Raw genomic sequence first — 26,149 nt, 5'->3', positions numbered from 1 at the left:
ATTGCCAACCAGACCGAGGTAGCGCTGGAGTGGATCTGCAGGTCAGACTCTTTGGAGAGTTCCTCACTGGTGTCCTCATCTCTAATGGGCGACCAGACTGAGGTATCTCTGGGGTTGATCATCAGGTTAGACCCTTTGGAGACTTCCTCACTGGTGTCATCATCTCTGATGGCCGACCAGACCGAGTTATCTCTGGGGTTGATCTGCAGGTCAGACCCTTTGGAGACTTCCCCACTGGTGTCATCATCTCTGATGGCCAACCAGACCGAGTTATCTCTGGGGTTGATCTGCAGGTCAGACCCTTTGGAGACTTCCTCACTGGTGTCATCATCTCTGATGGCCGACCAGACCGAGTTATCTCTGGGGTTGATCTGCAGGTCAGACCCTTTGGAGACTTCCTCACTGGGGACATCATCTCTGATGGCCGACCAGGCCGAGGTATCTCTGGGGTCGATCTGCAGGTCAGACTCTTTGGAGAGTTCCTCATTGGTGACATCATCTCTGATTGCCAACCAGACCGAGGTAGCGCTGGAGGGGATCTGCAGGTCAGACCCTTTGGAGAGTTCCTCACTGGTATCCTCATCTCTGATGGGCGACCAGACTGAGGTATCTCTGGGGTTGATCATCAGGTCAGACCCTTTGGAGACTTCCTCACTGGTGTCCTCATCTCTGATGGGCGACCAGACCCAGGTAGCGCTGGAGTGGATCTGCAGGTCAGACCCTTTGGAGACCTTCTCACTGGTGTCATCATCTCTGATGGCCAACCAGACCGAGGTATCTCTGGGGTTGATCTGCAGGTCAGACTCTTTGGAGAGTTCCTCATTGGTGACATCATCTCTGATTGCCAACCAGACCGAGGTATCTCTGGGGTTGATCTGCAGGTCAGACTCTTTGGAGAGTTCCTCATTGGTGACATCATCTCTGATTGCCAACCAGACCGAGGTAGCGCTGGAGTGGATCTGCAGGTCAGACCCTTTGGAGAGTTCCTCACTGGTGTCCTCATCTCTGATGGGCGACCAGACTGCGGTATCTCTGGGGTTGATCATCAGGTCAGACCCTTTGGAGACTTCCTCACTGGTGTCATCATCTCTGATGGCCGACCAGACCGAGTTATCTCTGGGGTTGATCTGCAGGTCAGACCCTTTGGAGACTTCCTCACTGGTGTCATCATCTCTGATGGGCGACCAGACCGAGTTATCTCTGGGGTTGATCCGCAGGTCAGACCCTTTGGAGACTTCCCCACTGGTGTCCTCATCTCTGATGGGCGACCAGACCCAGGTAGCGCTGGAGTGGATCTGCAGGTCAGACCCTTTGGAGACCTTCTCACTGGTGTCATCATCTCTGATTGCCAACCAGTCCGAGGTATCTCTGGGGTCGATCTGCAGGTCAGACTCTTTGGAGAGTTCCTCATTGGTGACATCATCTCTGATTGCCAACCAGACCGAGGTAGCGCTGGAGTGGATCTGCAGGTCAGACCCTTTGGAGACTTCCTCACTGGGGACATCATCTCTGATGGCCGACCAGGCCGAGGTATCTCTGGGGTCGATCTGCAGGTCAGACTCTTTGGAGAGTTCCTCATTGGTGACATCATCTCTGATTGCCAACCAGACCGAGGTAGCGCTGGAGGGGATCTGCAGGTCAGACCCTTTGGAGAGTTCCTCACTGGTATCCTCATCTCTGATGGGCGACCAGACTGAGGTATCTCTGGGGTTGATCATCAGGTCAGACCCTTTGGAGACTTCCTCACTGGTGTCCTCATCTCTGATGGGCGACCAGACCCAGGTAGCGCTGGAGTGGATCTGCAGGTCAGACCCTTTGGAGACCTTCTCACTGGTGTCATCATCTCTGATGGCCAACCAGACCGAGGTATCTCTGGGGTTGATCTGCAGGTCAGACTCTTTGGAGAGTTCCTCATTGGTGACATCATCTCTGATTGCCAACCAGACCGAGGTAGCGCTGGAGTGGATCTGCAGGTCAGACTCTTTGGAGAGTTCCTCACTGGTGTCCTCATCTCTGATGGGCGACCAGACTGAGGTATCTCTGGGGTTGATCATCAGGTCAGACCCTTTGGAGACTTCCTCACTGGTGTCATCATCTCTGATGGCCGACCAGACCGAGTTATCTCTGGGGTTGATCTGGAGGTCAGACCCTTTGGAGACTTCCCCACTGGTGTCCTCATCTCTGATGGGCGACCAGACCCAGGTAGCGCTGGAGTGGATCTGCAGGTCAGACCCTTTGGAGACTTCCTCACTGGTGTCATCATCTCCGATGGCCGACCAGACCGAGGTATCTCTGGGGTTGCTCTTCAGGTCAGACCCTTTGGAGACTTCCTCACTGGTGTCATCATCTCCGAAGGTCAACCAGACCGAGGTATCACTGGGGTTGCTCTTCAGGTCCGACCCTTTGGAGAGTTCCTCAATGGTGTCATAAAATTTGATTGGCGACCAGACCCAGGTAGCACTGGAGTTGATCTGCAGGTCAGACCCTTTGCGAGCAGGTGGTGTGGGACACTTTTGTCTGGTCAGAACACCAGGACAGTTCACTGGTGGCACTTGGGGAGTCTAGAGCCTCCACAGAATCCGAAGAGTCTTGGTTCATGAAGCCAGAGTAGCCGCTGTCTGAGGTTGAACAGTGGGAGCTGTCCTCAGTGGGCCAGACCCTCATTGCTTCTTGGCAGGTGGTCCGACTGGATGAAGGAAGACAATCAATTAGTAAATCAGTCACTGTCAATTCATTCAAACCATCGGTCCATACAACCTGATGTGTTTAGTTCCAGTGTGAAAGGACATGTGGGCACTTACTAGTCTCTGCTGTGGAAGTCCTCCCTCAGGTGGCTCATGGAGATGAAGGGCAGCTTCAGAGCTTGACGAGGAGGGATCCTCTCATCCCCGTTGAGATGCAGCAGCCCCTCCAGCAGAGATACAAAGGCCATGCGGTCTTCCATCTCAGCCACCCCCAATTTTGGATGGATCGGGATTTGAAAACAGGTTTCAGGTCAGATGATCCAGCTCCCGATTGACAGATAAATAACTGGTGCAGATCCAGTCTTTACTTGTTCAACACTTGAGTGAGTACTCACATGAATCAGGCCGTTGAGGGAGCTCAGCTGCCGGATGAAGCTCTCCTTGTCCTCTGTTTGCAGGCAATTAACAGCATTGTATTCGTCTGCAGTCTGAAGGAACAAAAATAAATAAAGATGAGAACAAGGAAGTATGATTTAAACATGCTCCATTTAAATTCTCAAACATACAAGAACATGTTTACTCTACCATCAGTCTCCACGATGGACTGTTTTCACCCTCCTCTTCAATGAAGAACCGCTCGCTGTACCAGCCAGCATCGAGCAGTTGGTGCTGCGGCAGGCCCAGCACTGTCACCATGTCCTTCATCTGCAGACAGAATACACATCATGAGAATCACATCCACTTGCATTCTCTATGAATATGAATAAAAAATCCAATTGGTCATGTGATAAATACCATTTGATATTCGCACTTAAAGGTGAACGGGTTACCACCCAGGTACAGGAACGCCAGTACGCACCCGACCCCCCACACATCGACAGAATGGAAGACCCAGAGAGATCTCTGGAGCCCTGAGAAGGAAAGACATGAGCCACAGATGAAAAATCTGTTGGAACATTTCAGGGCAGAGAAAATAACGTTGCTTAAAAACAATCATATTTTCACTGCCCTTTGTCCTGAAGACATTCTGATCATTTCCATTGCTAGGAAACATCCTGAATTAATGGGAAATGTGTAAATTTGACTGATATATCATTTTAGCTTGCCTAGAGGGGAGCAAATGTAGAATATGTCTCTCATTACCCCGCTCTCCCCTATGTCAAACTTCACGGCCCGTCAGAAAATAAGTCGTCACTGTAATCAGAGTTCCGGATGGCGCAATTTTGCCAGTGACCGTTTATCAGACCACACCTTCAGCCCTAAAATACCGAATGAGAGCGGGACACGTGTTTATTCAAATTGATTTAATCGAGATATCCTGTGTCCACTCTACTGCAAACACTGTCACGTGTGTTAAACAACAAACAAAGAAAAACACTGTCATTATCTAAAGAAACTTTAAAAACCTTTAAAACAGTTTAACCTGTATCTCTGCATCAAATAACAGTCAATGACACATAATGTTCATTCATTGAAACTAAATGTGTCAGGGAGCCGTTCATTGAAATGTATTCAGGCTTTGAAGCAGCAATGATAATTATTGTTTGCATGATAGTTATTTCTATTATGTTCAATAACAGACATTTGAAATGTGCTGCTGTTTTTCTGTTCATGTGTTTTTTTCACCATCTCTCTGAAATAAAAGTATATTGATGTTTTTCCCCTATATTTTAGGGAAATATTTGCATAACAAATATATGGTATAAATATATAATGATAATACTAAATAAATAATGATATAACATCAACATTGCAATGAATTTCAGAATTTAAATTTCTCTTCCTATCACGTTCCGTTCGTTGTTTCATTTAATTTATTTACTTTTTGCTTCAAATATTTTTGTAGTGTACTAGACTATTTTCAAACATATCGTTATAATCGTATTCATTTTGAATTGATATACTTATATTATAAACCTTGTACAAACCAATTGGAATGTTTGTATTTGATTGTGATCACACCAAAAAGCTAAACATTTATTTGAGAAGGTAAAAGTTGGACAAATAGAAAGAGTGAGAGAGCATGTAGATAGCTCAGCTGGAGGAGAGAGAGAGAGAGAGAGAGACAGAGAGAGAGAGAGAGAGAGAGAGAGAGAGAGAGAGAGAGTATGATGTGTGTTGTGGGAGTGACTTGGAGCTACAGGTTCAGTATAAACTCTCCATGGCTGCAGGAGTAACACAGAGTACTGTTCCAGTGACCCTGTTGTCCAGTGTTTCCTGGCAGTAAGTGATGATGAGAGAGGAGGGCAGCGAGTGAAGAGGAACTTCAGGGACCCTTGGAATTCACGTGAAGAATCGAGGTAACTTTGTGTAAATGTATCCTGCATGTGTGCATCAATTTAAAATCGGTCATTTGATTATTCAGTGTTGATTATTGTCCATCACAGCATGTTTCTCCTCCTGCTGCATCGCCAGTGGCTTCAGCAGAGCGATGATGAGCCTGGTTGAGGGAAACTAGGCTTTCAGCATATTTTGTATTTTCCTTATGTGATTTCTACGCCGGTCATTTCTTCTAGCTGTCCACTCGTGTCCAGGACGAGCTGTGATGATGGAGAAAGCTGCCCTGCTGCTGTTCTGTTGCCTGGTCATGTCTTTATCAGGTTCCCCGCTCTACCCATCCATTAGGTTGGTCCTCGCTGATTCACTGAAACTACTCCCCTCTCCCTCTGGCATTACTGCTTTTTATGGGGGGTCTTTAAAGTTATTCAAATTGCTTATGACAGGTCCCCTCAGCCGTTCACATTTATAAACACCAGACATACTCTGTTAGTATTCTTCCACTAGGTTTAAATAATAGTGTTATATGTGTATGTTTAACCGTGGCTGAGCTTTAAAGAGCAGCTGACTGCTTTACATCAAACGGAAAAGTGGACGTTATCGTCACCTCCAGCACCACAAGAGGAGCTGATGTTACATGACACAGAAAATCACAGTGACGTGAACTCAGCGCTCAAACACATTAATAACCATGAGGAAAACCATGTGTGATGTTTTAAACCATTCCCTGTTTGCTTCCCCTGTTGGCGCTGTGCCCTCTGCACTTGTTATACTAACAGGGGTCAAGCTGTGTGGACTGGTCACATTAGTGTTACATGTACAGTCCCACTGTACACAAGCATGTTGGTCCTCGTCTTAAATCTGTCATCATCATCGAACTTTCACGGTTTTGGCAGCAAAAAACTAAACTGAATACATTTGTTTCAAGATGTTTGAATACATTGTGCAATGTTCGGTTAATGGGGATGTTTCTTAGGTTCGGTCAGAGGGACATGTCCTTCCTGATGACATCGTCTATCAGCGATCCAGCAGAGAAGCTGCAGGACCACATGAGTCATCCCAGGGAGCCAGCAGAGTTACGGTCAGTGTGTTCATATGGACTCAGAAGGCTGAAGTAAAAGATGTGAGATTGTGTCATCTACCAGTGTAATGCAGGTATACTCGGTTTTTAAAGTATGTGCCACTAAGACTTCTGTCTCTGCCCCCATACAGGAAAGGACAATACAAAAAAATGGTGCTGCACATATCTACATTGAAAGTTAAATTTGTATTAAACTGAATTCAACAGTAGAATGTGTCTCAGATACTGAGGATCATTTACAGAGTTGAACAGAATATACAGCAGTGTTTATTCACTCAAAAGTATAGTACAAATTTAAAACCCAAATATCTCAATGGCAAGTGAAGGAATATGCTTTTTTATAAACAGTATTTCCTGAAAACTGTTCAAGAATACTGTGTATTAACTGAATTCATTCATTCACTTTCTGATTTCAGCTCCGGACGTCACGCTGATGCCATCTTTACAAACAGTTACAGGAAAGTTCTGGGACAGATCTCTGCCAGGAAGTTCCTACAGACGGTCATGGGCAAACGGCTGGGGTAGGTAGAGCCACGGGAGGAGTGACGTCAGGGCTGAGTGTTTCCAGAATGCCAACAGAAACCCTGTGAAACATGAACCGTTGGTGCTTTGTCGTTTTGCAGCCATAGAAGTGAGAGCTACATGAAGCGTCAGTCAGATATCTACGAGGGGACCTATAAAGAAGATCTAACATCCATCCACAGCGACCAGAGATACAGGGGAGTGCATGGGAAAGCTGTGGGGTCCAGGTAAGTCAGTCCCATCAAACCGAATACACCACATGCAACCAGAATCTGATTAGAGCAACATGTCAGTCCTTCACTAACCTGAGCTTCTCCTCCTGACAGACTGCTGAGCTGAGATCAGGGGATGAGACAGCCAGAGCTCAACATCATGATGACCATCACTGCTTAGTTTCTTATTCCTCCTCCAACCTTTTCTTTTAAAGTGAAAACAATATTGTCTTCTCTTTTCTTTTTTTTTTTAAATCATTGCCATTAAAAGCTGTGAAGAAAACCTGCAACCTGTTGAGTTTTTGTGGCACTTGCTCAACTGGGACCACGAGTACAACGTGCTCAACATGAACAACCGGTGGAGGTAGCATCCGAAATGGCTGCATTCCTGTCAGGTTGTGCTCGCTCACTTGTTTGGTTGAACGGGATGTTTAAATGGAATGAAACCATCAGTGTTATTTATTACACCTGATCTGTGACTTTTCTGCTGCGGTGATTAAAAATGTCTCATGTGGAGTTACATCAAAACCCTGTTTTTTAATAAAAAAGATGCATTCATAAATAATAATAAGTGGCAGTGGATCAAACCGAATCTTTTAAGTATGAGATTCTTTTTGTTACCATTTACCAGCACAGCTCAGTGACAGAACAGAGGGGAAAGTGTCGTGAAACTAATTTTTTACTGGTATCTTCACCTCATGTCTTAAATACATACTTCGTCTGGTTATGTGATTACATTGCAACAGATTACCCTGTGTCTCTCCCTCAACCTTCACGGTTTCAATCCATTCAGTAAACATAATAAATATGTAATCAATCTTATTCAAATATTCTCCGGGTCCCTGTTTTTCAATGAAGACAGAGACTTTGATTCACCTCAATTTCTTTATTTCCTCCTCATCATCATCATTACAAAAACATCACATCCTCGAATGGCCCATTTTTTATTAACATTTTTTTTCAGGGGGACATCAACTCAGTATCAAATGGGACACTACAGCTCCTCCGACAAGTCTGATTCAGCAAACAGGCAAACACAGTGGCAAAGTTAGTAACGCTCCAAGTATCAGTGCTGTTGCCAGTGTTTAAATCAGCAAAAACACATTGACTGAACTGCAGTAAGGTGAAATGGGCACTGAGCGATAAAAAAAAGAGGAATGTACAAAAAAAACAAACAGATGAACCCAAATTCAATGAAGAAAAAACCCACAAATAAAAATCCTAGCTCATGTAGAAAACTCTGGTATGTTGGACAATAAGAAAAAAATCTCACAGGAAGATGAAGTGCAATGATCAGTAGCTTTACAGTCCTCAGTGGGAGAATCTGTCAGTGAGCGTGTGTCCTCAGACTGTGTCTCAAATTCTTCTGTTTGGCAACACAGACAAACTGCATGTTTTAACTTGTGATTGGACTGCTGTGCCGCATCTTAAGTCTGATTTTGTTGAACAACTCCTTGGAAATCAAATATTATCTTCGTCAGTGTCTTCTTTTTTATTTTTACTTGCAGTTATTTTTTCTCAATTCTGTGGAAGAGAGGGAAAAATTAACATTAGTTAATACCGACATGGGATGAATGAATCATTATTTAACACCTGGCCGTTGACAAGTCCTGTCAAAGAGTTGACCATGCAGCATTTTGATGTTTGGCCTTTCACAACAAACAGAATGTAGTCTGACAAAAACACAACTTCTCACCAAGTTTCACACGATGCAAACTTTGGTTTACAAACACATACATGTCACTCAAATGTGATGGCACAACGAGTGTTAGAGCACAATGTCATGATCATGGTGGGATGAACAAAGAGGCAAACCGGGGGGGGGGGGGGGAGGGGCGGGCAAGTACATGTGAACACTCGTGGGGTTAGAATGAGTGAACAGCACGCAGCCATGCACGCTGCCAGCCACTATGGGAATACACTGTGGATGCAGGCTCTGCGGAGGCCCTTACTTCAGCCTGGAAGCACGATCGACTCTGTTACAAACGAGGGGCTTTATCGGAGGCTCCTATACTTTGCCAACCTACTACTCTGCTCTGCAGCGATCCTGAAAGAGGAGTACAGAGACAGCAAGGTGTGGACAGAGGGGTTAAAAAGAGACAGAGGCGAGCACGAGAGAATAAAAAATAAGAAATCCTGACTAGTGAAAAAATGGCATTTGTGAAATCGGTAATCGCCATGTTGTACTTGCTTTAAATGGGCTAATGCCCGGTTCACACCGGACAGGGAAGCGCCCTGAAGCACTGCGCAGCGTAAACTATTGCACACGATTTTCTCTGTGCTGGACAGCCCGCGATTTGGCTTTCACCACTGGTTGTTGTATGCTCTGTTCAATGTAGGGGTCCAGGTGTAAATGTCTTCATAGCCTCCACCAAAGTTTGGGATGCATATTTGATCATAAATAATAGGACTTATATCGTTTTAAAAACGATTTTCCGATGTTTTCTGGCCTGATCCGTTTGCCACGAGTGGGAAAAAATAGAACAGACGCCGAAACCATCGCCGCAGAGCATGAGCCGCCCTCGGGGCTACATGTCGTTCAATGCCCCAGTGAACAGCCCAATTGATTAACATGGGCGTGGAAAGGAGGCGGACAGAATGTTGTGGCACTGCGTGGCGCTTCGGCGTCAGGTGTGAACCCGGTGTAAGCGGGCTGTCGTAAGAGTAAGCAATTAAAGTGAATAATTACAAAGTGACGTCTTGAGTCAGTGACACAGGCTACAAATGGCTCACTCTGGCACCTGGAGGGCTCTTACATATTGATGGTCAAAGAAATTGCACACTCAGATCATCACTCTTGGATCTTGATGCTACGCTTCTCTACTGGTCTAAGTAGATGCAAGATCTCTTCTTGGCAGAGAGCCTGGCACTGAGACCGGCCTCTTGGGACCAACTGACGAGCTGCAGATACAGAAAAGGCACTTCGGAGCCAAGAGCTACCAAGAGGCCTGAAAACACCAGACCCCTCGTCGTCTGAAAAGGGGCCAGGCTTTCTCTCTGGGATTAAGGACCCTCTAGGGTACTATCTGTGCCAGGTTCCATCAGGAGACGTACCTCTTCACTGCCTTCTGTGCCAGCATGCGGTTCCCTGCGAGGAAAGTAACGCCACCAATAATCGCCAGGTACTTCAGGGTCTGGAACATGTTCAGGTGGGTCCAGTACACGTACATCAGGCCCAGTAAGGCTGAAATGAAACCGCAGAGTGAACATTAGCATCCTGACTAAACAGTTGCTGGGTAATGCAATATACAATACACCATCATATTTACAATTTAGTTTAACATAACCTATGTCAGTCACTTAAAAAACCGACCAATGGATAAACCAATAAATAAAATGGTGATATTTTCATCAATTACATTTTTATATTGTGTTTTCAGATAAAAAATGCAGATGCTTCAAACCACAGTCTAAGAGAAGGGTTCGAAAAGTCTGACACTTCAATCAATTCCAGGTCAATGAGTCAGACTTTGAGTTCAGCATTGTTTTGTTGTAACTGATATTTTTGTGCAATTAGTAAAAACTAGCAGCATTAAAATCATGCTTAATTATCTTTTAATCGTTCTTTTTTGCAATTAATCTATCGATCTACAGGCAACTCAATGGATTACTTGTATCTGGAAGAATACGTAACGATTCTTGGGGCAAAATCTGGACCTGTAGTGGGTGTGTTGAACGGCAGATTTGTGATTTGTTCATTTACAATTAGCACTTATTGAATCTAAAAGAATGTAGCATGTTGTTTAGGTCACGTTTGACTAAGAAACATTTTGATGCAAATTCCAGCCGCTGGGCAGTAATATGTTTTAAAGTGTCTTAAATGTCTCCATGGGATGAGTGGCTGCTGTTTGGTAAAGGGGCTTCATCAGCTTCAACTACTGTGACCAACTTCCTGTGGTTTGTAGAACAGCAGCGTGCACCTGTGCATCACAGTTTGACAAACTCTGTTCTAAAACGCTGTGGAAATATGAAACAACAGCAAGTTCTTTGTCAACAAAGTAATGTTTTCATTGCTATTTGTCAGTTTTTCTGACTGTCAGCAGGATTACACAAACAACGCTGAGCAGAAACTTTTCCTTGAGACTTGGCAGAGCGATGAGACAAGGGCAAGAAAGAACTCATTAAACGTTGGAGTGTCAGATGCAGGAAATATTTTTCTATTTTCTTTGACATTGCAAGGTAAGGCCTTTTTGGAACATTTTTGTCTGTGTGAAATTTTGTGGAGCTTGATTGAATTTGTTGTTGGGACGAATACGCTCTACTGAGTTACATTCTCGTTCAACCCAATTCTTATACTAATTATGATCAATATAAAAGAAACGTGTCAAACTGTATAATTAGTGAACATTCTGAGACTGTGAACAGAGGAAATTGTCTGATGGTGAGTTACTAAAGATGTTTTTCCAACTATAACAGATTCCAACAGCAGAAAAACTAACAAATTCATCATAGCTGTGCCACTCCCTTGACAACACATTAAGTATGTTATTCATAACCAACATAATTTGTTCCTTTAAGATCAAACACTCGTCAAAAATTCAGCGGGAGAGAGAATCTATAAACATCAAACAAACTCTTTTACAAGGCTCAGTGTGTGTGAGTGTGGTTGAGAGAGAATTATGCAATACCAATAATAATAATAATCTAAATCTATTTGTATATCATTACGTTTTAACATTACCATGATAATCATTTTATCATCATTTGGGTCACTACAACCATACTGCTATAGTTTCTTCTGAAGAAGAACGTTTCAATTTTTTTTCATCATTTGAGATTTGACTGACACTGTACGTTAACTTACTGCTGCTGTCTATCTCAATGAACTTACTATGAAAACAGTAGACCCACATTTACGCATGTTTAAATTTGCTGGCTTTCTCAACACACGATGAGCATCAGAAGGGAAACCCACTGTACAACACAACATTTTCCATCCAGAGTTTATATGTGGAATTTCATCACCCAGTCTTCACTGCAGTTCACTTCTCATCTTGAACAGCAGCAGATGAAGAGGCTGTAAGATAATGGTGTCTGTGATCAACATTTTGAAAGAGGAGACTAACCTGCATGTCCTACATGGAACAGAATGGTGCTGGGAGTGAAGCTGAAGTTGGAGATGTTGGCTCCGAGCTTAAACCACTGAAGAGGGGGGAAAAAAAGACATTGTGATTTCCATCTCTCTTCAAGAGCTGCAAACAAAAGGGCTGTAAAATTGTTTACAGCCTGACGCACAATGCACCGAACCACGGTGACAATAACTATTACTCAGCACTGCAAATGCCAGGGAAAAAAATACCTCCTAGCTTTTGTGATTTCCAATTAAAATAAGCATTATATTAAAGCAGTACTGAAGCCTCATTCACTGAGGACGAAGGCCTCCTACTGAAGAGCTTTTCTGGGGGGAAAACTAGACCACTGTGTTTACAACGACATCACTGAATGCTCTGTTAATTAATAATGGCACAAAGTGTGAAACCTTACCAGGATGAGCAGAAGCAGTAAAGGAGACAGGACGAGTGCGGTGAAAGCGTTTGAGACCACGGTGGGAGGCTTCTTCTCTGGTTCTCTGAATAAGTGCTGCAGAGACAAGGAGATTTTAAACAGCTGGAAAACTACCCAGAGCATCTCATTGAATCTTCTGTTGTCGTGCACCAAAGCAAATCGAGTACAGTTTAAATAACATTACCTGGATCTCTGGTTTGGGCACATAAAGGGTCTTGGACTGAATAGCGGCTGGGGCTTCTTCATCCACAAACTTCAGAACAACATCAGCCTTTCAAAAGGATTACAACTCAGGTTTAGAGCGCAGTATTGACATCTCATTGTCTGGTTATTTGTTACACCAGTAAATTATCCTCCTTGTTTACCACCATTCAGTTGGAAAAGAAACTCACCACATTCCACAAGATGGGATTCTCCAAGGTTGCGTCCCCAACCATGAGATGGAGGGAATAGATTCCAGAGATAGAGTCAAACTCAGATTTCCGCTCCGCTGTGTCCAACTCAAACTTGTACAGGTTCTTGCTGTCGGGTTCAGCCACAAAAATGACCTCCTGGCCAGTTTTCTGATTGTGAAGTCGAACAAAAGTCTGGGACAGAGAAAACGTAAAGATCTTAAACCTAAATGCAGAAATATCCATTTTCCCAAATAGTCCCAGTGACTTTACTTGTTCTTATGAATGCTTTAACTAACCGCATGTATAATATAATGGTTGCATGGTCACAAAAGTGATAATAAAAGTAGATGGAGTGAGGGTCATGAAGAGACTTGACACGTGTCTCACTGTGATTACATACCTGGTGAGGGGTGAGCTCCACTCCAGTGTTGACGTCAACCAGCTGGAAGGTCATGGCAAAGTTCTGGTGGCCGTCGGCGACGAATGAGCTCTTGGCTTTGGAGGGATAGTCCACTCTGAGTCATTTAGAAAAATGAAAGCAGTGAGTCTTACATGGTCATGCCATTAAGGATTAGCCAAAACACATTCATTTCTCAAACTTGTTTTCTGACCTGACGGTCTTTGTGCCGATGCTCTGGTCCTTGTCCACCACAGAGAGGTCCATGCTAGTAATGGCCACCTCAGTGGACACCTTTACTTTCAGCTGCAGGTTAACAGAGTCAGAACATGAGTCTCATCTACTGTAATCATGGGATGTGAGCACATTATTATTTGCATCCCTTTGCTTCAAATTCGTCATTTCAAACAGGCCAAATAGAAGGTCTCAAAATTGTAATTTTGAGATTTCCCTGTGCTCTGATATTTTACTCGTTATGTTGACTTTATTAAAACAATAAAGCTCCAGTGATTTAGGTTTGCAGTTCCAAAAAGTTTAGGTGCTTGCAAGAATCATTAAAACAAGCTCTGGTTCTCTGTATGAGTGAAGTTACATAATACATTAGAATTTATTTAAATAAACATTTACTATAATTACTATATAGAACTTTAGAAAGTTCCTTCAGATTCATTGAATCAACCTATACAACTGCTTTTAGTATCACCTGCAAACACACCTGTAATGTGTGGCGTGGTCCTATACTTTTACTTCAAATGAAAATTACTACAACCTGCACATCATTAGAAACTATTTTTAATTATGCACTGCTAAAGAGATGCCTTAATAACAAGTACAAAAAAAAAAATGACCTCGACGTGATTGGCCACCAGACGGGTATCCCCAGTTACTGCAATGGTAAACTGGTAATATCCACTGGCGGGCTGGGTGGACATGAAGTTCAATTCAAAGACGCCACTAGAAAAAAGGAATTACACAGTTAATGTTGTAGCAAAACCAGACAATACTGATGAATAAAAACTGCTTTACAGAACACCTCATTATTAATTGATGAATAAATTAATTAATAAAACAAATGAAGTAGGTACATCTGTAAAGGAATTGGGTGAGCTTAGTTAAAACACCATCTATTCCTAACTGATCATCAAATACATTTGTGTGAAGTTATGTTCACACTCTGACTCAGAATCTTCCACTTGTTGGGATCAAGACGTTGGAAGCCTGCGAGAGTAATGTAAACCTGGCACTAGTGTCTCAAACAGTACATACTCATTAAGGGTGAAGGGTGCTTGGCTGAGTATGACACTCTTGGAGGCCACAGCGTACGCAGATTCCACCAGCACATTGGCTGTAGTCAGAGGTTGAGACATGACATCAGTAACCAGGAGCTGTGAAGGCAACACAGAGAGAGTCTCACTACAGGATGATCACAAACCACACGACGGGGGACGGTAGCTTGGTTAAGATTGGACGTTCATACCTGCAGGGTTGGCTGGCTGTGGGACACTGTGGCTGGGCCCTGAGCACTGACGATGACCGGCACATGGAAGCGGTTGCTGGAAAGAGCAGCAGCGGCACTCGCCACGCTGAAAGCCTCGGCCAGAGAGTCCCAGGATTTCTTGCTGAAGATGGAATTCACCAGCTGAATGACCTGTTCCTGTGGGGGAGAACAAATCTTCTATTAAACATTTGAAGAGAGATGACAAAACCTGACATAACTCCTGACGGGCATAAATCGTACCTCCTTGAGGGGGGGCTCCATGTCTACATGATCTGACAGGGAGTAAGCAGCAGTCACAAACATGGCAGTTGCCTCAAGTCCCTCTTCAAACTGGAGGTAGATTCCACCGAGGTCATCCAAACGAGCCGTCAGATCCTGAAAGGAAAAAGCAAAAAAGTATTAAAACATGATTGTACTTGAAAACCAAAAACACTTTACATCATTGAAAGTGCATTGTGTCTTGTGCTGAGTCAAAGAACAGCGAAACAGCATCCCCTGCTGGAGGTTAAACAGCTCACCTCAATTTCCTCCAGTATTCCCCCGAGTTCGGCCTGCTGGGAGAGGCGAGCGGCTGTTTGCAGAGCTAAGGTGATGCTGCCCAAAGAGAACATTATTGTGAATTCATATGTTCAAATAATTTAGATTGTGAGCACTACAGGGCTCTTACCACAAACTGAAACTGCTCTCAACAATCCAGCACAAATAACACTTACGCCATAACATTGTCCTCCTTGTTGATGCGACCTGCCAGGGCACCTACCACCTCCTGAGAGGCCACGGGAAGTCCCAAAGAGCTGAGTGCACTCACAGCACGATGAATCTGAGTCATGGTGGAGTCTTCACTAACTGCTGCCAGGAGGATGTCACGGGTTTCATTGGACACCGGGATCTATGGGGTCAACAAATTAATTTAAATGTTGTTATTATACGGGTGTTTGCACTTAAGCTTAGCATCAGCCACTATATTTTGATCATAAAATGCAGATCTAATACTTGAACAAATCTGGATTTTTTAGAAGATCTTCGAACAACTTAGAAAAGTGCATATTAGGCTCCACCAAGGCCCAAAAGTCCCCCCAAATTTTACAAGCTGATGGATAACAGTTGCCTGAATATACTTACTATTTTCATTGAGATACTTGAATTATTCCTCTAGGAAAATCAGTGAAAATGTCAAAATCTATCACAATGTTGAAAAAAGAGAAAACTATGCCAGGATCTGCCTGTAATGTACTGGGTTCCTCCTTGAGACATGTCCCACCCCTCCATATCATTTACTGGAAATCTCATCATTTCGGGGGTGCAATCGTCATAAATATCCAACTAACAAATGCTGATGGAACTGTAACGTCCTTGGCAGAGGTAATAGTTAAATTAATGCATTTTCCTATATTGTACAGTGACACCACACCCTTATTTTCTGTTGGTAATGTTTGTTGTGATAAATATGCCAGTAGAACAGTTTTGTATTTCATACCTCACATCCTGAAATGGCCTGACTGGTCTCAGCAGCAAAGAAGATCGAGTCAACGCTCATGGGATCAAGCTGGGATTTCAGGAACTGACAAACGTGCTGGAGACAAAAACACATTTCCAAAGACAAAGAACATTTGTGTTGAACGTGGAATTTGATGTGTGCATATCATTTGAATTATGAATGAATATTTAATTCAAGTCATTCCGCGACCGAGTTAATAACCTGGAGTGATCACTTACATCATGATCAGGAACAGCCGCTCCGAGCTTTGTCAGCCCGACCACAGAGTGGTAGGCGGACTCCAGGTCGGTGAACTGCGGGCTCAGGAGGTTCTGCAGCCGGGCCACGTCGGCCAGGGAGAGGTGGTGCGCTGGTGTGAGCGCCTGAACTCCGGCGAGAGCCAGACACAAGAGGAACCCCTCGAATACCCCTGCAGATACGGAGAAAGGAACCAGTGTTATCCGGGGAAACGTGTGCTCGGTTAGCTCGCTCCGAGAAAAGGAAACAAAACATTTTGTCTCGTATTCAGTCAATGAGATCAAGCTCCGTCGAGTCGATGCAGGTTTAGCTAGGAAGCGAGCAAGCTAACGTGAGGAGGAAGCAGCTCAGTACGACGCCATTTCTTCTCTATTGGTTCAACGCACGTTCAATAACTGCACATAAGACACCATTGAAACTAAAAAAACACATATACAACATTATTTCCTTAATTGATGAATGAATTCACTTACTAAGCCGGTCCATGTCTTCCAGTCTAATGCAGCGTCACCAAAACCGACGAGTACTTCCGGGGTCTCAGAAGGAGCTGTCAGCAGGGGTCAAACATCCGGTTACACCTTTTACATTTCAAAATAGAAGCACGGCGCTACAATGCTGTTATGTCTTATAGCCATAGGTTACATTTGACCTTTTATTGACGAATAGAATATTCAGAAGTACATGTTGGGGACAAACACAGCGGTAACAACAGAGATAGCACATGTGTGTCTATCAGAAAGATTTAAAAGAAGACTAGGCGTTTTTCAGATGGATCTCTTGTTGAGATATCTATGTTTCTCTATAATGCTACAACTGTTTCTTATATTTGGAATGATGTATATCTTTTTGACTCAGACGCAGGGTCAGGCCCAGAGCACGACCACAGAAAGAGCAGGTGTCAATCTGAATGTCAATCTGACCCAAAATACAATTCGGAGAAAAGTGTGTGATTGAAATTCATTGTATCAGCCAGAACTAATACAATGAGGTGCTTCATGAAACATGGTGAGAAAAAGATATGAAATCCTCCTGAAATGTTTAATCTGCTGGGTCTCTCCACTGTAGCAAGCTCCCTGTTTGCCAAGGCCACAGTAGTGGGACACCTGGTCAGTTGAAAGTGATGTGCTTGCAAAAAACTGCACTTTGAGGAAACAGTGTACATCTGGCCAATGGCTGAATTCCCTCAGGGAAAAAGAACCGCCTCTGTGCCCACCCTGTGTCTGATTATATATACTGTGGACTTAGGATGAGTGTTCGCTTCTTCTCGACATGATCCAGTGAACCTGGTGACGTGTCCGGCAGAACCCCAGAGACTCTCTGTAAGTATTTCATTGAATACAATAAATGTTCAATTTCCAGAACTTCATGTATAAGTGTCTAATTATTCCTTCTCAAATCCTGGATCAACAAACACGCTTGTCCAATCGCCGGAGGCGAGGTCAAGTTTAGTGCCTGGCGACGACACTCTTCAGGGAGATTGTTCCACAGATTGGGGAGTATTATTAGCAGGGGCGTTTCTAGGATTGAGAGAAAGGGGGGGCTTAGCCCCTAAGGACGCTGAATGTTTGCGCGCAGTGTGATTTTGCTGAAAGAGTGTGATTTTTCTCTGTATCTTTGCTTGCATTCATTCAGTATAAGATAACAGAAGAGACAGAATTTCAGGGTCATTGTGAAATTTGACAACACAAATATGAACTGGTTATAAACAACAACATTCTATAGGCACTGATGTTATTGCTTTAAAATACTAGAGATAGATATTAATGCAAAGAATAGAGAGCTGTCGATAGTTATTTCTTACATTTCAAATTTGCTCGTTCACACTCTTGCTCACTGGAGACATTTTCTAACAAAATAGCTAGCTAGCTAGCTTAGCGTTAACATAGCTCATTACAATATTCCCTTTCATTTGCCTCAAGTAAACCTAAATTTAAGCAGGTAACAATCGTTAACAACTACAGATAGCCACATTCTGTAACTACCTGTACTTACAATTTCCCTCCGTGCATCATTTACTATGAGCTAAACTCCTTGGCTGTAATCCTTCTGTCTTGATGAGAGACGTTACTTGGCAGAGTGAGAAAGCCAGCATGTTGCACTTCATAGCATTCACACTATGTAACGTTCGTTGCAATATTTTGGGATAATGAGGAGGAAAGAAGCATCCATCTCATTTCAAATATTCACACCTTTATTGGTGATGTGATGTGTGATATCAAATGATGTCCAACTCATCAAACTGTTTTAAACAATATTAATTTAAAGACTTTTAATTCAAAATGTAGTTGAACCAAAAGCGAGTTTTTATTATCACTGACAGGAAAACTGACCATTTAATCTTCAGAGAAAATGTATTGATTTCAGATAATAGTCTTTTTTCGCAGGATGTTGTTTTGAAGAGTGAGTGAGCCCTTTGGACTCATCTGCATCATCTTCTCTGTCGGTAGATGTCAACATTAAGATGTTTGAGGAAACCAATTTGATTAAAAAATAATTGATCTGCATTAGTGTGCTTGAGTGAGTATTTTCAGCTAAACATGAAAATTGAAAAATCCTCCCATTTAAATTGTTTGTAAAGATTTAAGTGTGAAGAGTGCTGTTTGTCTCTGTATGTCGGCCCTATGACACACTGCCGACCGGTTCTGGGTGCGTGATTGGATTTTAACAATAATTCCTCATAGAAACCAATGCTTTTTCAAAGGACTTTTGAAAGCATGTCATTCTCTGCAGATTGTTGTCTTCCTCTGTAGTTGATACACTGTATGCTTGAGCATAAACCTGCTCACAGTTTATGCATTTGAACAAACTTACAAAATAGTAAAAGAAGTTAGACCTCTTTGGGCATTAGAGACATTTGAGTGCCTTGTGGTTGCTGGTGAACTATCATGGCAGACTGGCAGTGAAATATGCCTAAATACCTTTTTAATTACCTGGAGACAGTCGACCTCTGCAGAGCCCGAGGATGATCAGTAAGCCGGAAAAAAGAAGAAGAAGCAGAAGTAAGTGAAAAGAAATTGGTGGCTGCATTGCTTCACATACTGAATAACATACAGTTATATTTATAGACAAATAAAATTAATACAGATATATTTATTGATTTTATTCCTCTACACTTCTGAATGCAATATATTCCAGACAAAGATTATCAGGTTTCTTCTTCCTTATCAGTAGAGCTCGACCCCAACAGTTTCTTGTACAAAGACATGAATAAATATAATTCCTATCAAAATCAGAATCATATTCAGAATTATTTTTATTGCCATGTATATTTGCACATACAGGAAATTGCCTTGGTGTGGTGCACTGTACAAACAACAATATAAAAACAACAATAGTGATGATAGGAGTTGGGTTTGTGTAAAATAATTTCTCTGTGTTTCAGGTGTAGTTCTCCAAGTTGCTGCATTTAAAGGTACTGGCAGAGATGATGAATCAGGGTCCACCTGTCTGACACACAGATACAGTACTAGTATTTGACACCGGCATGCAAAAGCCCATAATGTAGCCCCCCCTGTTCCTGCAGGATCTCTGGAGGCCAGTGTCTCTGTGAAGCCTCCGGGGCCAAACATCTACCTGGGTGAGAGTGTGCTCCTGCAGTGCACAGTGGAGTCCCTCTCTGCTTTTGTGAAGAGCTACTGGTGGTTCAGGTCCAAACCACACAGGGCTCCCCCCAGGCACCTGGTCTCTGGTGACAGCTACTTCCTCACCGCGGTAACACGGGAGGAGGCCGACAGGTACTGGTGCCAAGCCGAGTGTCGGGAGAACCGGACTGAGGTTGAGCGAAAGGTCCAGCCAGTCTCGCTTGGAGTGTTAGGTGAGCAGCAGCTACGACTGCAGCCACCGCAGCGTGGCATCAGGTTTCTGCTTTGCACAGGACGAATCAGATGAGTACAGAGGTTGTGTATTCTCAAACTGACTAATGCAGAGACACATAGAGGCTCTTATTTTCCTCAAAACAGCCTCTGTCACTCCTCCCTATCATGGGTAAAAACATGGTTTATACTATTTCTAATTGATCAGAAAACTGTCAGAAGATTTTTTTTTAATATGTTTATTCATTTAAGCTTAATTTGGCTTCATGACTGACTGTGTTTATCAACAATAAAATGTTGAAAACCCCTTTGAGGGTCCCTGGAGCGAACCCTAGCTGACATTAGGTGAGAGGGTACCCCCCCGGACAGGTCAATCTCAAAATGTAAAACTGTCAAAAATAATGTATATTAATAATCAATAGGATATCTTCATCAGTCATACATTTTTTTGCAAAACATTGAATCCCAAAACAGACACAACTCTCACTGTAGTACTTGATTTATTACAAAATGTTGCTGCACTCGACACAAGATTTGTTTTGTCTCTTTACTATTTAGAGGTGTGTTTTGGGCATAACATGCAATAAACCAATCAGAGAGCCATCTACCATTACCTTTAAAAGTATTAGTGTCCTTGCACCAGCAAGGTTATTATAAGAGCAAGTCATCATATTTTACACCCTTTTATTACTCAATGCTAATATGTCTCATTATTATAAAATCCTATGTCATCACTGTGAGATGTGAAGCCATTGTCCTGCTTTAACAACAGTGAGCAGGACACAGCTGTTGCCGAGCAGCAAACAAAAGCATGCTAACATTAGATACATTGTTGGTTTTATGTTGTTCATAGGAATTAAATAGGCAATCTGACCCCTACTGGAGAAATTCATGTTGACTGGGTTTGACAGATAATCACATGAGAAGGGTGTTTCCTAAATGTATAATTGTCAGTGAAGTGTAGGCACAGGTGATTTTAGAGACTACAGTTGAGCAAGTATGGAGATTAGAGTACAGCTGAAGGCAAATCACATTAAGTGAGAGCACAAGTTTCACAGACAGAGGAGATTTACAGTTAAAACTAGAAGGGCATTCGGTGGAGCACACCTCCGCCAAGGCCCATCAGTCCCCTTAAATTTAATCAAGCTGCTACACTCACTCAGAGACATTAGTTCCATAAATGTGCCAGATCTTTTTTCTTCAAGATTGCTCCCTTGGAAAATGGTGAAAGTGTTGAAAAACGTAGAATCTCAAAATGTTACAGGAAGATCCAAATATAATGGCTTCTTCTATGACTCAAACCAAATTGTTCCACCAAGTTCCCTGCAAATCTGTTGGGTTGTTCTTGTGTTATTTTCCTTACAAACAAACAGACAGGGGTGAAAACATGACCTCTGACCTCGGCAGAGGTAACAATGGCAGACACATCGATGGATTGCTTTCAAATGACTTTACTCATCCCTGATTGGTTGTCCAAACTTTCTGACTATGCCAAACACATCTCTGTTTTTGTGTTGTTTCTGACATTTTGTCAAGATATGTGGCTATTTCAGTTATGTCCATCACAGATTGGACAATCGTCAAACCAGGATACGTCTGAAAAGCCTCAATCTCAGACTGTTTCTGTTGCTTCTCTCATCTTCTCTCCCCTTTTCTTTTTCTCTCTATCAACCTGTGTCCTAGAGTTGCCCCCTCCCTTGCTCTCTCTGACTCCTGACACCAGACAGATGTTCAGTGGGGAGTGTTTCACTCTGCAGTGCCTCACATCTCAGACTAACTCCTCAGGGTGGAAGGTGGTGCATTTCTCTCCTGACCTAAAAGCAGGGACCTCAAACCTCACCGTTCACTATTCACCGCCAGGAGGTAGCATGAGCCCATACAAGTCTGAAGCATTTGTGTTCACTGCTACCAGTGGGACCAGTGGAGTGTACTGGTGTGAGGGCACCAGGGGCCGCAGCAACGCAGTCAACATTACAGTAAGCTGTGAGTCTTGTGTAACAGAGAAGTTTCAGGACAAACTCAAGAAGAAACCATGACTTCTGTGTAGCACTGATGATTAAATAGGACTGTATTTAATACAAAGGTAACATAAAAGAAGTAGGAGTTCAATCTTGCCTTCTATAATTCTCCCACAGATGGCGACATCATTCTGAAGACCCAAGCCTCCCCTGTGTTTACGGCTGACGATGTCACCTTGTGTTGTCAGTATCAGAGCGGCAAACACAAACAAACCAGCTTCTTTAAAAACGGAGCATTGATTGACTCTAACAGTTTGTCCGGTTCAGACCGAGTCATAAAGATGACTCTTAAGAATGTGACACGGGAAGATGAAGGCTTCTACAGGTGTGCGTCCCAAGACAGACAGCTGCAGAGTCCAGAGAGCTGGTTATCAGTGAGACCAGACAGAGGTCAGCTGAACATCATCACTCTGCTGTCTGTTCTATAGAAGTGGATCAGTGTCACATATCAACTGTTGTTTCTTTTAGGAAAACTTCACATCAGAGGAGACTCCAGCATCCACTGGTATTTTTCTTATTGATATACATCTACTTGTTTTGGAGGAAATACTCAATATTAATCAACACATTTTCCATTATTTTGTGAAGCCTTTTGGTTGTCTGGTTCTCCTCCTGCTCTGTCTTTTCATCAAGGTCTAATTTCATCAGGAAGATCCCTCAGGATCTAATGAGATGAAAGAAACTAGAATGGGACTCAGTAGAGCGCATATTCACCAAGGCCCAGCAGTCCCCTTAAATACAATCAAGCCGCACCACATTTCACACACATAGATATCAGTCCTCTACATACGGCAGATTTTTTTCATTAAGGTCGTTAAAGTACGTTTTAAAAGCACAAAGTTAAAGAAAGAGATAAAAAATGACTGGATCAGCTTAATACCAAAATACAGTGGGCCCTTTCCTGACACTTACTACATCTGTCTGCCAAGTTGATTGGAAATCCAATTGTTGTTGTTATTATAACAGTTTTATTTATTTAAACAAGTATTGTGTCGTCTTGATCAGGTTCCTGGAAATGGATCATTGCTTCATGTCGGGCTCTCCTTCTGATAGTCATTCCTTTGACTGTTTGGCTCGTTTGTCACTACAGGTTAGTATTTATAAAATCTACATCCGTCTTGACTTCCTACTTTCTACTGCATGAACGACGAGCCCAACAGGTGGTGAAGTAAATTATTCACTGCCTGTTGTATTTTCTTGAAGGTACCAGAAGTTCTGCACTTGGAGCTGCTGGCCAGTTTCCGAACAGGAAGTTCCAGCAGGGGTGCTTCCTGCCACCAAGTTGGATGTGACGGAGGTGCAGTGGGACCTGTCCTGGATGGAGATGTCCAACCTGTTGGAAAAGGATTCTTATTGTGGCACTTAAAGGGAAACTCTCTTCTGAAGCCTGGAGAAAGTATTAACTATTGGGTCAAACCTATGAGAAAGCTCAGTCAGTGCTGCAATTTGTAGTATTTGATGGTCACATGTCAACATAGTGCTGCCTGATATATTTTTGAATTGAATTAAATGAGATGTTTAGGATTTATAAGGATGACTACATTAGCTGATGGTGCAGATTTGATAGCTTCCAATACAAATGTTATTAGGGCCCGAGCACCGAATGGTGAGAGGCCCTATTGAATCTGTAAGGATTTTTATTATTATTAGGGCCCGAGCACCGAATGGTGAGAGGCCCTATTGAATCTGTAAGGATTTTTATTATTATTATTATTATTATTATTATTATTATTATTTCCCTTTGGGGGGCTTTTTCAGGGTCTAGACATGCTCAAAAAGTTATGAAACTTTGCAGGAAATTCAAGGTCTGCGGATATTTTAGTATTCTGGAGTAATTGGAATTGGGCGTGGCAAAATGGCTCTACAGCGCCCCCTGGAACCAGCCCCTAGGTTTCCACATAACGGATTTTCATCAAAATCTGGATATAGGTGTATCGTGACCAGTCATGAAAAAAAGTCTCATGGAGCATTATGAAAAACGCAACAGGAAGTCCGCCATTTTGCTTTTAGTGGCCATTTTGGCAATATCCCACATTTTTACTTTTACGTACTTGTCCCAGGGCTTTCATCAGATCAACTTCAAATTCAGATGAGTGTCATCACAACAAGATGGAGATAAAAAATGATTGAGGGATTTTTTTTTTATCACACCGTGTGACCGTGGCATGGCGTTAAAAATTGGTTACACGCCATCAAAACACGGGCATCTGTATCTCGGACATACATGTTCCAATCAAGTCCAAACTAGACATGTAAGACAATAGTCCCCGCCTGATGACATCTATGCATAAATGATGACTTAAAACCGCAGCGCCCCCTGGTGGCAACAGGAAATGTCTTGTTATTATTATTTCCCTTTGGGGGGCTTTTTCAGGGTCTAGACATGTTCAAAAAGTTATGAAACTTTGCAGGAAATTCAAGGTCTGCGGATATTTTAGTATTCTGGAGTAATTGGAATTGGGGGTGGCAAAATGGCTCTACAGCGCCCCCTGGAACCAGCCCCTAGGTTTCCACATAACGGATTTTCATCAAAATCTGGATATAGGTGTATCGTGACCAGTCATGAAAAAAAGTCTCATGGAGCATTATGAAAAACGCAACAGGAAGTCCGCCATTTTGCTTTTAGTGGCCATTTCGGCAATATCCCACATTTTTACTTTTACGTACTTGTCCCAGGGCTTTCATCAGATCAACTTCAAATTCAGATGAGTGTCATCACAACAAGATGGAGATAAAAAATGATTGAGGGATTTTTTTTTTATCACACCGTGTGACCGTGGCATGGCGTTAAAAATTGGTTACACGCCATCAAAACACGGGCATCTGTATCTCGGACATACATGTTCCAATCAAGTCCAAACTAGACATGTAAGACAATAGTCCCCGCCTGATGACATCTATGCATAAATGATGACTTAAAACCGCAGCGCCCCCTGGTGGCAACAGGAAATGTCTTGTTTTTTGCTTGTCTTACACTTGGATGAATTTCTCCTCATCCACTGACCTCAACCATGTCAAACTGTATCAAATGGGTCCCAAGACATTGACAATGAAGACATAAGATTACCGTGACTTTTCGTCAAACGCCATATGAAAGGCGTGGCATTAAAGTTCATCAACTCGCCGTGAAACACGAAATTGCTGTAACTTCAGTGTTCATGATTCTATCTCTCTCAAACTACATGTGTGTAACAACAGCCCCCCCCTGAAGATATTCATATGGTTTTAAGAAATGGGCGTGGCAAAAAAACTGACCAGCGCCCCCTATAGGGCAACCCCGGCACTACGATGGCCGACATTTATACAAATCTATCGGGACATGTGTCGTTTCATAACAAACTAAAAAATATCTTGGATAGGTATGCTTGACCAAACAGGGAGGCCGCCATTTTGGATTAAGTGGCCATTTTTTTTCCATATTCCACATTTTTACTTGATGCACTTGTCCCAGGGCTTTCATCAGATTAACTTCAAATTAAGATCAGTGCCATCACAACAAGATGGAGATAAAAAGTGATTAAGAGATTGACCTTTCGTCACACCGTGTGACCGTGGCGTGGCGTCTTGAGTTTGATTAAACGCCATCAAAACACGAGGTTCTGTATCTCGGACATACATTGTCCAATCGAGTCCAAACTAGACATGTAAGACAAGGGTGCCATCCTGATGACATCTACACAGAAATTATGACTTGAAATTACAGCGCCCCCTGGTGGCTACAGGAAATGTCTTGTTTTTTGCTTGTCTTACACTTGGATGTATTCCTCCTCATCCACTGACCTCAACCATGTAAAACTGTACCAAATGGGTCTCAAGACATTGATAATGAAGGCATAAGATAACTGTGACTTTTCGTCAAACGCCATATTAATGGCGTGGCATCAAAGTTCATCACCTCGCCGTGAAGCACGAAATTGCTTTAACTTCAGTGTTCATGGTTCTATCTCACTCAAACTACATGTGTGCAACAACATCCCCCCCCTGAAGATTTTCATATGGTTTTAAGGAATGGG

The 26,149-nt window shown here is 42.9% G+C and overlaps 3 protein-coding genes across 4 annotated transcripts; 2 read left to right on the top strand and 1 right to left on the bottom strand.

Moving 5' to 3' along the window:
• The first annotated feature begins 4,855 nt into the window (after nt 1-4,855).
• On the top strand, nt 4,856-7,144 carry ghrh (growth hormone releasing hormone). The gene is given in 6 exon segments (XM_053429510.1): nt 4,856-4,984; nt 5,201-5,309; nt 5,938-6,042; nt 6,459-6,563; nt 6,666-6,795; nt 7,076-7,144. Coding segments are annotated over 5 exon segments (489 nt in total). The 5' UTR covers nt 4,856-4,984; nt 5,201-5,229.
• A 988-nt stretch (nt 7,145-8,132) lies between these two features.
• On the bottom strand, nt 8,133-16,856 carry rpn2 (ribophorin II). The gene is made up of 17 exons (XM_053443922.1): nt 16,780-16,856; nt 16,288-16,478; nt 16,049-16,144; nt 15,285-15,460; nt 15,090-15,165; nt 14,812-14,946; nt 14,551-14,727; nt 14,340-14,458; nt 13,922-14,027; nt 13,288-13,379; nt 13,077-13,191; nt 12,674-12,868; nt 12,466-12,552; nt 12,261-12,356; nt 11,843-11,918; nt 9,831-9,960; nt 8,133-8,300 (listed from the first exon to the last, which is right to left on the bottom strand). The coding sequence occupies exons 1-17, from the start codon at nt 16,790-16,792 to the stop codon at nt 8,285-8,287; spliced, it is 1,896 nt and encodes a 631-aa protein (XP_053299897.1). The 5' UTR covers nt 16,793-16,856; the 3' UTR covers nt 8,133-8,284.
• A 4,428-nt stretch (nt 16,857-21,284) lies between these two features.
• On the top strand, nt 21,285-23,702 carry LOC128458553 (uncharacterized). Of its 2 annotated transcripts, none has more exons than XR_008342022.1 (5): nt 21,285-22,094; nt 22,254-22,526; nt 22,605-22,641; nt 23,142-23,226; nt 23,340-23,702. XR_008342022.1 is itself a non-coding variant. In XM_053443432.1 (5 exons), the coding sequence occupies exons 1-5, from the start codon at nt 21,534-21,536 to the stop codon at nt 23,586-23,588; spliced, it is 1,212 nt and encodes a 403-aa protein (XP_053299407.1). In that variant the 5' UTR covers nt 21,285-21,533; the 3' UTR covers nt 23,589-23,702. The 2 variants fall into 2 exon arrangements, 1 of the variants encoding a protein (XP_053299407.1); XM_053443432.1 differs by having other exon boundaries at nt 21,285-22,101.
• Nucleotides 23,703-26,149: the final 2,447 nt, after the last annotated feature.

The sequence above is a fragment of the Pleuronectes platessa genome, chromosome 2 (assembly GCF_947347685.1).
Source record: "Pleuronectes platessa chromosome 2, fPlePla1.1, whole genome shotgun sequence".
In the NCBI taxonomy this organism is placed as follows: Eukaryota; Metazoa; Chordata; class Actinopteri; order Pleuronectiformes; family Pleuronectidae; genus Pleuronectes; species Pleuronectes platessa.
Note: the sequence above shows the minus strand (reverse complement) of the source record. Positions and strands in the feature narration are given on the sequence as shown.

Bases quoted from the DNA above. Each gene is read 5' to 3' on its own strand.
- rpn2 (XM_053443922.1), bottom strand. The intron at 12,553-12,673 runs GTGAGTTTCTTT...TCCTTTTGAAAG, and splicing joins ATCCCATCTTGTGGAATGTG to GCTGATGTTGTTCTGAAGTT. The intron at 12,357-12,465 runs GTAATGTTATTT...TTGTCTCTGCAG, and splicing joins TGCCCAAACCAGAGATCCAG to CACTTATTCAGAGAACCAGA.
- LOC128458553 (XM_053443432.1), top strand. From the start codon at position 21,534: ATGGCAGACACATCGATGGATTGCTTTCAAATGACTTTACTCATCCCT. The intron at 22,102-22,253 runs GTGAGTCTTGTG...ATTCTCCCACAG, and splicing joins AGTCAACATTACAGTAAGCT to ATGGCGACATCATTCTGAAG. The intron at 23,227-23,339 runs GTTAGTATTTAT...ATTTTCTTGAAG, and splicing joins TGGCTCGTTTGTCACTACAG to GTACCAGAAGTTCTGCACTT.